Raw genomic sequence first — 13094 nt, forward strand, 5'->3', positions numbered from 1 at the left:
GCTGCGGCAGTCAGGCAGCAGCCGGCAAGTTCCCTTTTGCCGGCTGCGAAGTGCGCATGTGCACCGTTAAAGGGCCCAGGTCCCTTTAAACTTTTTTCCCCGCCCTGCCCAAGAACAAAGGTGGCCTCCTGCCAGCTGGTGATCAGCTGGTGTTGGCATCCTTGCCCGCTTGCGCATTGCGAGTGCCACCACTGGCCTCATGGATGCCACCTCTCCTTTGTTCCCTGTGGTCTTAATGAAGCTGCAATCCACAGCCACAGCTGTCGCCGCTGCCACCGCCGTCTTCCCCGCCTCCTCTGCCCCCTCCGCCTCCATTGCCGCTGCAATGGAGGTCCCATCATCCACCACCATGACAGCTGTAGACTTGGATGACAGCAGCAGTGATGATGATGATGGCACAGAACAGCGAACGGCAGCGGCTGCCATAGCGCTTCATATGGCTACTGTTGGTGGTGCCATGGCCCTGGCCAGAGTGGCACGTCTCCGCCGATGCTGGCAGGTCCCTGCATCGCAAGACTTGTGGGACAACTTTGTCTCAACCATATGGTCTGACGAGCAATGGAGGCATTTCTTCCGAATGCCCCGTGCCCTCTTCCACAGGCTAGTGGGCATCCTGCGCCCAGAACTGGAGAAGGCAGACAGAGTGATGAGGAAAGCCATCCCGGTGGAGAAGAGAGTGGCCATTGGTGTCTTTGCACTGGCACACAAATCCACCTATATTGTGACGGCGGCGCTGTTTGGGACTGGCGTTGCCACCATGGGGGAGATCGTGGTGGAGTTTGCCCTGGCCATGGAGAAGCTGCTGCTGTCAAGGACCGTGTACCTGGGGAACCCACGCGAGGTAGGGACAGCCACACCACCTTCCCTTTCATCTTTGGCAGCCCTGTGGTATTCTGTGTCAAGTGTCACCCCCTCACTGTACATTTGCTGCTCTTGGTATGGTGCAGTTGCGCACGTGTAATAGAGTTGTCATCTCAATTCCTCTGTTTCTCTCCCTTCCTTTCCCCCACAGATTATGGATGCTTTTGGTCACCGCGGCTTTCCACAAGTGGTTGGCCTCATGGACGGCTGCCACTGCCTGATCATACCACCCTTGGGGCTCAGGAATGCCTATGTCAACAGAAGGGGCTCCTATTCTGTCATCCTGCAAGGGACATGTGACCACACAGGAAGATTCGTGGACGTGGAGCTCGGGTGGCATGGGTCAGCGCACGATGCCAGGGTGGCACGAAATTCTCTCATCTACAAGGCCATGGAGGCTGGCATCTATGTGCCAGGGAACCCCAGCATCAACATCAGAGGCCAGCAGATCGGGCCCCTGATACTGGCTGACTGTGCCTACCCCATTCGGAAATGGCTCATGACACCCTTTAAGACCCCCCACACTCCCAAACAGAAGCTCTTCAACAAAAAGTTGAATTGCGTGAGGGGCGCCGTGGAGAGGTCGTTTGGCAGATTGAAGGCGAGATGGCGCTGTCTCACTGCCCCACTCCTGGTGGCAGAGGAGAACGTGGTGCCCATCCTGGTATCATGTGTCATTCTGCACAACATCTGTGAGACCAAGGGCAGGGTCCTGGATGAGGGCATGCGATATAGGCGCCGTTTTGTGCTGCCCGCCCCGACACCAATCAGGAGGGATGAAGAGGATGCCAAGAAGGCAGCAGGGGAGGCTGTGAGGAATGCCCTGGCAGATTTTTTTTCTGACAAGGAGAATCTGAAGGATGGCTCCTGGGCCATCATCTGTGATGTCAGAGTGCATTGTTCTGTAATAGCATAAGCACATGAATAAATGTATCCCATTATCCACAGTTTGAGTCTGCCTATCATTCCTGATCTGTGCTGTGGGCATGTTTTGCCACGTGCCTGAGGGGGACACACACAAACACACACACACAAAAGGTCTCCTGGCATCTGTTTTCCTGGGGCAAAAAGATACATCAGCTCCAACTGCCAATTGCCCCTTTGACAATGTATCAATCCCCCTCAAATTCAAGCTTTCCTAATGGCCCATTTGAATGTATCAATAGGGCACCCAGAGGGCATCTATTGGGGGAGAGATTCAAACTGCTCCTCTGAAAGCTTTCATTGGCCTAGGACCACCGTGGCCTAACGGCCCAGAGTCGCAGGTGCCCATATATACCCGTGCGCAACTATGCAAGACCCCAGGACGGCGATCAACATGGCAGAGCCACGCAGGAGGGTCCCGGTCCGAATCGCCTACTGGACAGATGAGGAGGTCGGGATCCTCCTGGACTCCCTGATGCCACAGGCAGCTGCGAGAAGGATGATGGCTAGCACCAACAAGCCCAACCGGGGGCATTTTCTCGAGGCATCTCGTGCCCTCCGAAACCAAGGGTTTCAAAGAACGCTGCACCAATGCAGAGTGAAGTTTAAAACTCTGAAGGCAGTGTTTTTTGAAACCCTGGAGGATTTCGGAGAGGCGCCCCCGGTTGACAGGCAGCCACCATTCTTCTTGTGGCTGAAGGACCTGTGGATCAGGGGAGATCGGCTCCTGCCCCCTCTGCCATCCCCCCTTCACCACCCCCCTTCACCCTCCCCCTTCCCTTTGTATATATTGTACTGTATATATGTAAATAAAAAATGTTTTGTTATTGTTAATAAAAAACTTTATTTTTTAAAAAAAAATTGTGTGGTTAATTATGCGCAACTGCGGCAGTGTGGCTGTGAGTGTGAATGAGACAGCTTAGGCGCAACTGTGCAGTCTAAAGCTAGGCAGGAGTGCTGTGAGGTAGCAATCTCCAAACTCTGTCCTTCCAGGCATTTGGACTTCATGTCCCAGAATCTCAGACCACAGGGCAAGGTGGCTGGGGATTCTGGGAGATGAAGTCCAAACGCCTGGAAGGACAGAGTTTGGACATTGCTGCTTTGGGGACCAGTGAGCCAGGCATGGTGGGAGGAGAGAACAGGAAGGGTAGAATAGAGTAGATAGGGCTGGGAGGGAACACATGCCCTGGGAGGCGAAATGATGTCTTTATGGGACATCATGGGACCTAGTGCCTTCTCAGTGCTCCCTGCCCCTTGATCCCAGGCCCAGGCCCCCTCTAGTTGCCCTTTGCCTTTGGGGGTGGGGTGTGGGCGGTGGGACTGCCACTGACTGACTGAAGAGGCTGGAGGATGGGCCAGCCAGAGGCTGCTGAGCCGGTTCCACCTCCATGGCAACTGCCTGCTCCTCAGCTGGAGGGATTGCTCTTGCTGGGGGCTCCTGTGGCCCTACTTCTTCCTCCACGACCCTGGGGACAACCCTGGCTCTTCCACCTCTTGCTGGGGGCTCCTGCTGCTCAACCCCTTCCTCCACGACCCTGGGGACAGCAGCCCTGCCTCTTCCACCCTGCTCCCTACGTACCCTTCTGCGTCTCGAGCCACCCTGCCCTCCCCTCATGACCTCCAGCATTTGCCCCATCAGAACAGTCTGCGCTTCCAAGGTGGTGTTGAGTCGCCTCTGCTCCTGGACTGTGGTCTCATGATGTTGGTCTGACCTCTCTATTGCTGTCTCCTGGTTCTGAACGCCCCTCAGTTGAACTTCCAGTGTTCTCTCTTGAAATCCCAGTGCCCTTTCCATGAGCTCCCTGCGGGACTCTCTGCCCCTCTCCCTTTCATCACAGGCTCGCTGCCCTTGCTGCATCAGTGCTGTCATGTTCTCTTCTGAGCAAGCCTTGAGCAGATCCACAGCTGCCACAGTTCTAGTAGCTGCTGACGGACGCACCCTTTTCTTCTTGGTGGCAAGGCACTCCTCTGCTGACATGGCAGCTATCAGATTAGCTGGAGGAGGTTCTCCTTCTCCTTCTCCTTCTTGTTCTGCTTCAGTTCGTCCTCCTACTATGGGACATAGAAGCAGAGAGTCATAGAAGCCTACAGTTAGCAGAGACCCTGAGGGCCATCTAGTCCAACCCCATTCTGCCATGCAGGAACTCTCACTCAAAGCTGTGGCAAAGGGTAGAGCTTCAAACTAAGGGCGTTGGGAAAGGAGAGATTTACATGCAAGGGAGGGGTGCCTTAGGAATGTGGGACACATGCAGCACATGGCCATGCCAGGGACACTCACAATCCTACTTGCACAGCAACCTTGCAAACATACCAGCACAGTAAGCAGTGAAAGATACATGCCACAATTGTGCAGTTGAGCCATGCAGTTATAAACATAAATATAGGGTTTACCTTGCATACTCTCTTCGGTCTCACTGCCATCGCTGGCGGGTGCACTGGCCCAGGAGACAGGTGAGCGGTCACGGTAGCTGCTGGTCGTGGAAGAGGATCCAGCACGAGATGGTGGTCTCCTTCTGGAGCTCCCGGCCTCAGCAGACATTCGTCTGAGCAGGGCGCGGGGGTCCAGAGGTCTCTGGCTGCTGGAGGAATCACCTGAGTCGGAGTGTTCCTCCTCCTCCTCCTCCTGCTCCTCATCTATATGACAAGGGACAAGGGTCATCTCTGGCCTGTGCCCACCCTGGGGCCACATCTTCCCCTTGTCCCATTTCCCCCTCCCTTCCCCCCAGGGGCCCTGGCACATCTTACCCTGACGGGGCATCAAAAGGTCTTGGGCACATTCAAGCTCCAGGGTCTCCTCCTCCTCCTCCTCCACCACCACAGGCTCGGCTCTGGCTGGCTGGCCTGCCGGGACCCTCACGCGCTCCCCACTGGTGGCTAGTCTGTGGGGTCTGATGCTTCCATCACTTTTAATGAAAGCATGCAGCTCCTTGTAAAAGGGCGGTGGGGCACCCTTTGTAGTACCTCTGGCCAGGGCGTCTCTGTATTGTTTGTATTGAGATTTCAGCGACTTGCATTTTCGGCGACACTCCTCCAAGGTTCTGTTGTGGCCCTTGACTTTCATGGCTTCTTCCACTTCTCGATATGTGTCAGCATTCAGGTAGGACTGCTCCAGTTTCTGCAAAATGTTTGGCTGGGACCATATAGCTATGAGGTCAGCCGTCTCAGTATGAGAACAAGACGTCCCCCTGCCTTTTTTCGGGGTGCTGGTGGATGGCTGAGCCATCCTGCCTTTCCCTTATCACTTTCTACAACCAAAACATCCGCCAGCAAAACTTACAACTTCCCGCGGTTCTACCAACGCATGCACACAAGTGGCTCTAGGGTTAGGGTTACGAGGCTTAAAATGCGCCGCAGCTGTGCCTCAGCTTCCACAGCTGCATGGCAGCGGACGTTGCAATTAAAGCTTGACTGCAAACCATGCATGTCCCGGGAACCCGACCCATTATGCGACGCAGCTGACACGGAGCTTTTAAACCGGCAACTTATATTTGCGGCGTAGCAATTCTGACGTATCGGTGCAGGGGCTTACAGACGGACATGCGCAGGTACGCCGCAAATCAAAAAGAAGCGGAAAAAGCAGCACCTTTTTAATGCCGCTTCTTCCCGCTTGGGGTGTGCAGGGGGTGTGTTCATGACGGCATTCAGGTAAAGCCTGTCTGAAGGCTCTACCTTCATGACGTCATGAGTACATCCCTTTTTGCCCGTCTGTAACCCGCCAGAGTGTGGTGTGTCCAAGGGCACCCAGTGAGTTTCCATACATCAGCCAGGATTTGAACCCTGGCTTTCATGGTTAATGCTTGCTGTTTAGTTCTGACAATGAATATGTCTGATGTGGACCTATAGTTACTGAATAAAGGGTTCTGAGTTTTAACTACTGAAGTCTGAATTTCTGAATTCACTTCAGAAATCACTTCAACTGCCATAGTTCTATCCTATGGGATACTGGGGTTTGCAGTTTGTTATGGAAGCAGAGCTCTCTGTCAGAGAAGGCTAAATATCTCACAAAACTACAAATCCCAGAATTCTATACCATTGAACCATGGGAGTTAATGTAGTGTCAAACTGCATTAATTCTGAAGTGTGTCAGCTGCCTGTCTCCCACCAATTCACTCTCTTGCACACATAGACACACATTGGTAGTATGGTAAACGATTACATTCTAGTAGTAAGTCAACTTATTCTCACATCAGTTTTACACCATTTTGGTACAGAACAGATCCCATGAAAATATGGCAGAGGCAAATATGGCTGCCAATTATGCTTGTCAGTGATGTCATAATGAGAACAGTTCACTTACTAGAAATGAATATCTAATAGCTCCCATCCCATATTTTGTCTACCCAAGTATCAAAAGATCAAGTACTAACTCCAGATCATGAATCTGTAGGGAGTTCACTGTGACTTTTCAGGTGGTTAGAGTCATTAACTCATGACTTATTACAGCAGCTGAGGCATTCGGTAATCAGCCAGAATTGTACGGCCTGCCATATCTTAATGCTTAATTAGTTTTTGGCATGCACACATTGAGAAAGAATCCCCCCCTCCATGCACCTCAGACAAATTAGAGGGGAAGGAAATGATGGCAATCTACTACACAGTCTATTTCTCCACATCTACACTGAGACTAATTTTATGCTTTATATATTATTATCAGCACAGTTCCCAGCTGCTTAGTGAAAACCATGAAAAAAGCCATTATTTCTTCCATTTCAAATAGGCATTTTTATGAGAGAGAGAAAAGATCATTGCCAATCTCCTCAAGAAACGCTGGGATTTGGCTTTATGTCTGCATGCTTCTCTGATAAAACTCCCAGTTGACTAAATGAGAGCAGCTGTGGGCTCTCTCTCTCTCTCTCTCTCTCTCTCTCTCTCATTCGCACAAACACTCAAACACACACACAAGAAAATAATGATTAGGCAGTCAAGCCATGTCACGTGGGTGTAGAATTCAAGAACAAAAGTGACAGAAAGTAGTCAACACTGAGAAAAAAAATATATTTTGCTTCTTCATTAAACATACCCCAGCATGCTGGAATCCCAAACAGTAACTTCTCTAAGTTCTGAACAAATCACAGGATGGAATCATTTTTGTTATTTTAATCCTCTCTTCTAGGACTTCTAACCCACACTTTATTTTGAGGAATGAGTCACTGAGCAGGGCCTGCTCTACCATTGGGCAGAATAAAGCAGCCATTTCAAACAGCAAACTGCTCTACCATTGGGCAGAATAAAGCAGCCATTTCAAACAGCAACTTTGGGGTGTCAGGAAAGAACAGCAAATTTTGGATTCTCCATAGTTGGTGATGGTTGTATTTTTAGTGTCAAGGATATAGAATGGTGCTTGTGAGATGTCTCGTTTCTGTTTGCACAACCAAGGGCTTGTGAGCATGTCACCTTCTAGATGCTGATGGACAGTGATTCCATCAGCCTAGCCAGAATAGGGAATGCCAACAGCGTCTAGAGTTCCACATTTTCTCTTTCCTCAGCATGGCCCATCTCTTCCATGATAAATACAACTCAGCCCATTGAGAGAACTTTACCTTCAAAATGTTAGTGTCAGCATGGGTTACGTCTCCTGTTACATGATAAACTTTGCTCCAACTGTTCTTGAATGGATCTGAACTATCTGGACATGATTTGCTAGACAGTGCTCCTTTTAAGTACAGAGCCATCCCGATCCTAGTCCACATTTTGCTCAGCAGTCATTTTTTTCCCCATCTCCTTTTTTACTTTTAAACCTCTACATCTAGCACATTAGCAAGAATCTGTTGATTCCTAACTGTTGCACATTAGCAGCAACAAAAAGACTCCTTTCCCTCCCAATTAGACTATGCAATTGAAAATGGGGGAGGGTCTAGATCTTTGTCTGGAAAGACTGCAGTCAAATAAAATATTGGATAATCCATCATGTTCCATTTGTGGCTTTTTAAAAATCTGGTTTGGCACTCTGAGCTAGAAGCTAGAAGATTCTGCAAGCCAAAAGCCTATCAGACTTTTGCCTTTCTGCGATTGCTTTTCCTGTTCTATTGGGCCATGGAAGAAATAGGTGTCCAGTTATTGCAAATACCCAATCTGTGCTCTCTGTGGGTCATATATACCTAGGATAGTAATAGGATTTATCCTTTGAACAGAGAAAATAAAAGGTATTAGTAAAAAGACAATGCAATGTTTCACAACAGACTTTGAAATGTACAGGGTAACTTCTATGCTCAAACTGGCTTCTATGATATTATCTAGGTCATGTTCTTTTACTAGTTCACTCCAACACATTTTGTTTTATGGCTGGTCTTTGCACATTGTTAGGAAAGCCCAATTCAAGCTATAAACCATCTTGTCAAACAGCTATGGGAATAAGCTGCATTCTAGACATCCTATAATAAATAGACAAAAAGTTTAATAAGATCCAGCCCATCTACATTTCTTGAAAATTGTGTGATTTAAACCTTGCAATCCTTAGTAAACACACAAGGCCCTGTTTGATGCATTGTCTTGTGTTTATGTTTCACAATGGAAAACATACATGTCACTTTCTGTCGGGGACTGAGTGACTAGTTATAGTATATTAATGGCTTTAATAAGTTTTAAAACAATCCCACGTTTTACTTGCCGGGCTCTTTGTTCATTGTTAGCTTGCTAATAAAATACAGTCTTTCAGTTGCACTTTTAAATCAATTTGTTTTTTCAAGACGTGAAAAGCCTTTAAGGCTTGCAGGAGAGTTACTCATGGAAATAAAATATGTATGGTCCTTTGTTCATAAAGAGTTCAGCAGAAAACAGCATATTACCTAAGCAAAATTAAAGCCCAGATGGCCAGTAATTATTATTATAAGCAGATCTAAGTTCTCCCCATAGTGGTTTTGAATGAATATTTTTAAACATTTTCGGCATCATGTGACAAAACATGGGGATTCCCACCCCCATTTACCCACCCCCTTTAAAGAAGGTATGAGAAACAGTCTCACATTGGTAACGTAAAAATCTTTGTGATGCCTGCTATCTATTCCTGGTCTCAATATCATCTTAGCCTGCTTGCCTCCAGCTTTCTGTTACCCAAGGCCTTCTCATTTCTACTATTTTACAGTATTTGGAACTGGCATGCAGAGCAGTGCTACAGTTTTTTTAAAAAAAACTTATGAATATTGCCTGAAGTATTTTTCATAAATCAAAATGTAACAAAATACCTTTTTTTATAAAACCTGGATGGTTTGGCCTCTCCTAGATGAGTTCTTTTTTCTACTAGTTAGCTAAACTATGGTAACAATTTGTGAATGGATGTAAGAGGGAGAGAAAGAATATTTTTGTTCACTTGAAAGCAATTGAGGAATATCTCAATATGTTCACCGCTATGATCTTTGGAATAGCGGTATATAAATAAAACAAATTATTATTATTAGTAGTAAGTCAATACTTATATAAATGCCATTGATTCAATGTCTCTAATCTAGTTGACACTAGGAATTGAATTCAAACTTCTTACATTGAATAGTAGTACAAGGAGCTTTGGACATCTGCTTGTATGATTGTGGGAATTTTCAAAGGTTAGCAAAAGTCAAAAAGATCTTGAAGATATGATAGTAAATCACAGTTCTAGATATAGGTTCTATATTTGACACTGTAATTCCAGGGAAACTCTAGAGCTTGCAAAGGCTGGCAAGCTCCTTTTAGTTCAAAGGAGAGTTACAAATATGTTAAGAAAGCTCTCAGAGCTATTTGCCCCTTGTTCTTTTTTTCGAGAGTGTAAAATTGACTTGCTGTGTTGATTGCATCAGATTGGCTTAGCATTTCATCTTTTATTAATCTAAGTTTTTGACATCAATTAGTGCCCATACTGAACTAAATAAATATTTCCAAAGAGGATTTTAAAAACATAGCAAACTGGCAGACAAACCCAGGAACTTTTCCAACTCTTAGGGAAACAACATTGTTCTGCTTCAGAAAATGTCTGATCAAGATCCGACAAGCTGCTGAACCCAACATGCATCAGCAAAGGCTTTTATTATAGGTCAGCTGTGGTTATGGAGAATGTATGCCCTTCCAGATGTCGAATTGCAACCCCTTTCAGCTATAGCCAACATTGCTAGTGGTAAGGGATAATAAGAGTTGCAAAGCAACATCTGGAGAGCCATTCCTGTTACAGGTCTTTCTAGATGTGCCTGTAATGTATATTTTCATTTGTCTTTAATCCATAGTGAAACAGAAACAAAAGGGGGTAAAATGTCCTCCCAAATACCTCTGTGTTCTGTGCAATATTGTCATTATTACTGAACACAAGAGAGATGGTGTAGTTTAGCTGTTTGAGTGTTAGAACAGGACTGTGGGAGACCAATGTTAAAATCCCAACAGCCATGGAAACTCATTGGATGACCTTGGGCATGCGACAGTCAGCCTTAGAGGAAAGCAATGACAAAGCATGGTATATTTGAATGTTGGTTTAGGCTCTAGAGGACCAGGATTAAAATTTCCACTCAGTCGTGGAAACCCACTGGATGACCTTGGGCAAGTCAGATTTTCACAGCTTTAGAAGAAGGCAAGGATTTTGATAGTGACATTGGGCCCGAACAGACAGGCCAAAATAAAGCTGCTTCAGGTCACTTTGGAGGTATGCTGTTTAAATGACGCTTGCATCCTAAGAGTCTGGAAGCCACGCCAAAGCCATGCTCCAGTCCTAGGATTGGAGTGCAGCTTTGGTGCAGCTTCTAGCCTCTTAAGATGTATGTATCATTTAAACAGCATACCTCCAAAGTGATCCAAAGCAGCTTTATCTTGGCCTGTCTTTTCAGGCCCATTCTCTCAATGGGCTGGGTTGTCTTTATCGTGGAAGAGATGGGCCATGCAGAGGAAGGAGAAACTGTGGAACTCTAGATGCTGTTGGAAAGCAGTTCTCAGCATTGCTTATTCTAGCAAGTCACATTTTCACAGCCTTGGAGGAAGGCAGCACCAAACCTCCTCTGAATTAATATTGTCAAGAAAACCATATGATGAGGTTGGCATAAGTTGGTGCTGTAACTGTGGTGGCCATCAGCCACCACTGTCATTGCATATAAAGAACATTTCATAGAAGTTTATCACACTGGGGTTAAAACGTTCCCTGGTGCGTTCTAATGTGCACGTGCAGGGGCACGCACGGAACGTGACGGGAACGCGATGGGGCCCAAAAGCCCATTTTACTGCACACAGGAATGTTGCCTTTGCTGGCGGGCGTTCCAATCGCGTTCCCATTGCGTTCCAGAGGGTGCCATCTCTGGGAACTGTTTCAAAGCGTCCCCAGAAATGGCGCCCTCTGGAACACAACAGGAACGCGATTGGAATGCCCGCTGGCAAAGGCAGCGTTCCTGTGTGCGGTAAAATGGGGTTCCGGACCCCATTGCATTCCCGTCACGTTCCATGCGCGCCCCCGCGCGGGCACATTAGAATGCACCGGGGAATGTTTTAACCCCGGTGCGATAAACTTCATAATAACATATATAGTCAGAAGCACCCTCTCTTCTCGTAATGGGTAGCACTCAGTGCTTTTGAGGTAGAAAAAGAAGCAGCAACAGCAGTAATAGTAGCAGGAACCCTTTTGATCTGTTGAAGAGAGAGATGGCACCCTTCATTCTAGGTACTACCACACAGCTGAAAGACAGGCCACAAAGTGCATGAATAGCTAAGCAATAACTTTCAATATGAAGTGAGCTTCTTCTCTGTTCTGAATGCATTAGTTTAAACAATGGTATGTATTGGCTATCAACAGTGCATAGCACTCTCTAAATTTATCTTCTGTCTTGTTCCTTCACTGCAAAAAAATTTCCTGCAGTAAACAGTGACAGATGGCTTTACATTAAGTGGTGGACCACCAAGATTTTAACTTTAGTTGGTGTTGCCTTCTCTCTTTTTGAAATTAATGTCTCTTTGTTTTGTATTCTTCCTTATATAGCAGTGTGTTCTTTTCTGCATTTTCTATTACTTTATATGGAGTTCTGGAGAACATCTAATAAAGTGCTTTTAAAAAAAAAAAAAAGTGGCAGGAACAAGTACATGGTCCTGTCAAGGCTGTCTTGTTAGTCAGTCCCTATGGCATGGTATGGTATGGTATGGTATGGTATAATAATAATAAATAGGTCCTGTTCTGTGTTGCCCAGTTTTTGTAGAACTGCCCTCAAATCCCAGAGTCTGAGCTTGGCTCACCAACTTTCACTTCAGCACCAAAACTGGACTTTGATGCCTACTGCCCCAGGGGTTTTAGATTTTTAAAGGAAGAGCAGAAGAACAGATTGATTGAGATGAACCCTCTCTCCATGCCATCTTACATCACCCAGCCTCAGAGGAAGAGAAAGGCCAGCCAGCTCCATCAGGCCTGGCCTAAATTAAGAAGATGAGCCCTCCCTCCAGTCCATTTGCCAAAGTCCAGGCCTTGGAGGGGGAGAAGGACCACTGGGCTTACTCCCCTTCCCACTACCATTCCCTTCTCCTTTTGTGTCATGTCTTTTTAGATTGTAAGCCTGAGGGCAGGGAAATGTCTATCTGTAAGTCACTCTGAGAGTATTGTTGGCTGAAGAGCGGAGTATAAATACAATCAATCAATCAATCAAACATGGCTCCTCTCTTACCTGGTAAATAGATGATGGTTTTTTTCTATTACAGATTTTAACAACTGTTGTTATTTTCAATATGTTATGCTAGTATATTAAATGTGTTTTGTATTTTGTAGCTCTGTGTATACTGTGGACTGCTAAAAAGACAAATAAATGGGTCCTAGAGCAAATCAACCTGGAACTCTCCCTAGAAATCAAGTCCTAGAAATGTAGAAACCAACTGAGGCTGTTGGCCATGTAATAATAAGACAGAACTTGCTAGAAGAGACAGTAATGCTTGCTAAGGTGGAGGGCAGGAAGAAGAGAGGAAGTCCACATTACAGATGGATTGATTTAATCAGGGAAGACATGGCCATGAGTCTCCAGGACCTGAGCAGGCCTGCAGAGGATAGGAGGTCTCTCATTCACAGGGTCACCATGAGTCAAAGTCAACTTGAGGGCAGCTAACAACAACAATGTTTAAACATTTATCTTATAGGCTTGCCATAACCCGGCTGCCCCCGTGAAATTCACGGATTGGAGTGTTTAAACCGTTTCCCGCCCGTTTTGCCCATTCAATCCCGGGTTCCTGCTGACTCCAGGCCAGATTTTAGCAATCTCCAGTCAAGACTTTCGACTGACAAGCTCTGCCTGCCTGGAAGAAGGCAGGATTGGCTCCTTTCCCCCATGGGACCCCCTTAGTCACGCCTCCCTCTCCTCCTCCTCAGCAGCCAAGATGTCTGCCTCCAGGGAGAA

General features: G+C 46.8%; 1 protein-coding gene across 1 annotated transcript; it reads left to right on the forward strand.

The window, feature by feature from the left end:
• Positions 1-684: 684 nt before the first annotated feature.
• On the forward strand, positions 685-3678 carry LOC121931636 (putative nuclease HARBI1). The gene is made up of 3 exons (XM_042469610.1): positions 685-841; positions 1013-1672; positions 3673-3678. Exons 1-3 carry the CDS (start codon positions 758-760, stop codon positions 3676-3678), a joined length of 750 nt encoding a protein of 249 aa, XP_042325544.1. The 5' UTR covers positions 685-757.
• The last annotated feature ends 9416 nt before the right edge of the window (positions 3679-13094 follow it).

The sequence above is a fragment of the Sceloporus undulatus genome, chromosome 5 (genome assembly GCF_019175285.1).
Source record: "Sceloporus undulatus isolate JIND9_A2432 ecotype Alabama chromosome 5, SceUnd_v1.1, whole genome shotgun sequence".
Classification (NCBI taxonomy): domain Eukaryota; kingdom Metazoa; phylum Chordata; class Lepidosauria; order Squamata; family Phrynosomatidae; genus Sceloporus; species Sceloporus undulatus.

Bases quoted from the DNA above. Each gene is read 5' to 3' on its own strand.
- LOC121931636 (XM_042469610.1), top strand. From the start codon at position 758: ATGGGGGAGATCGTGGTGGAGTTTGCCCTGGCCATGGAGAAGCTGCTG. The intron at 842-1,012 runs GTAGGGACAGCC...TTTCCCCCACAG, and splicing joins ACCTGGGGAACCCACGCGAG to ATTATGGATGCTTTTGGTCA.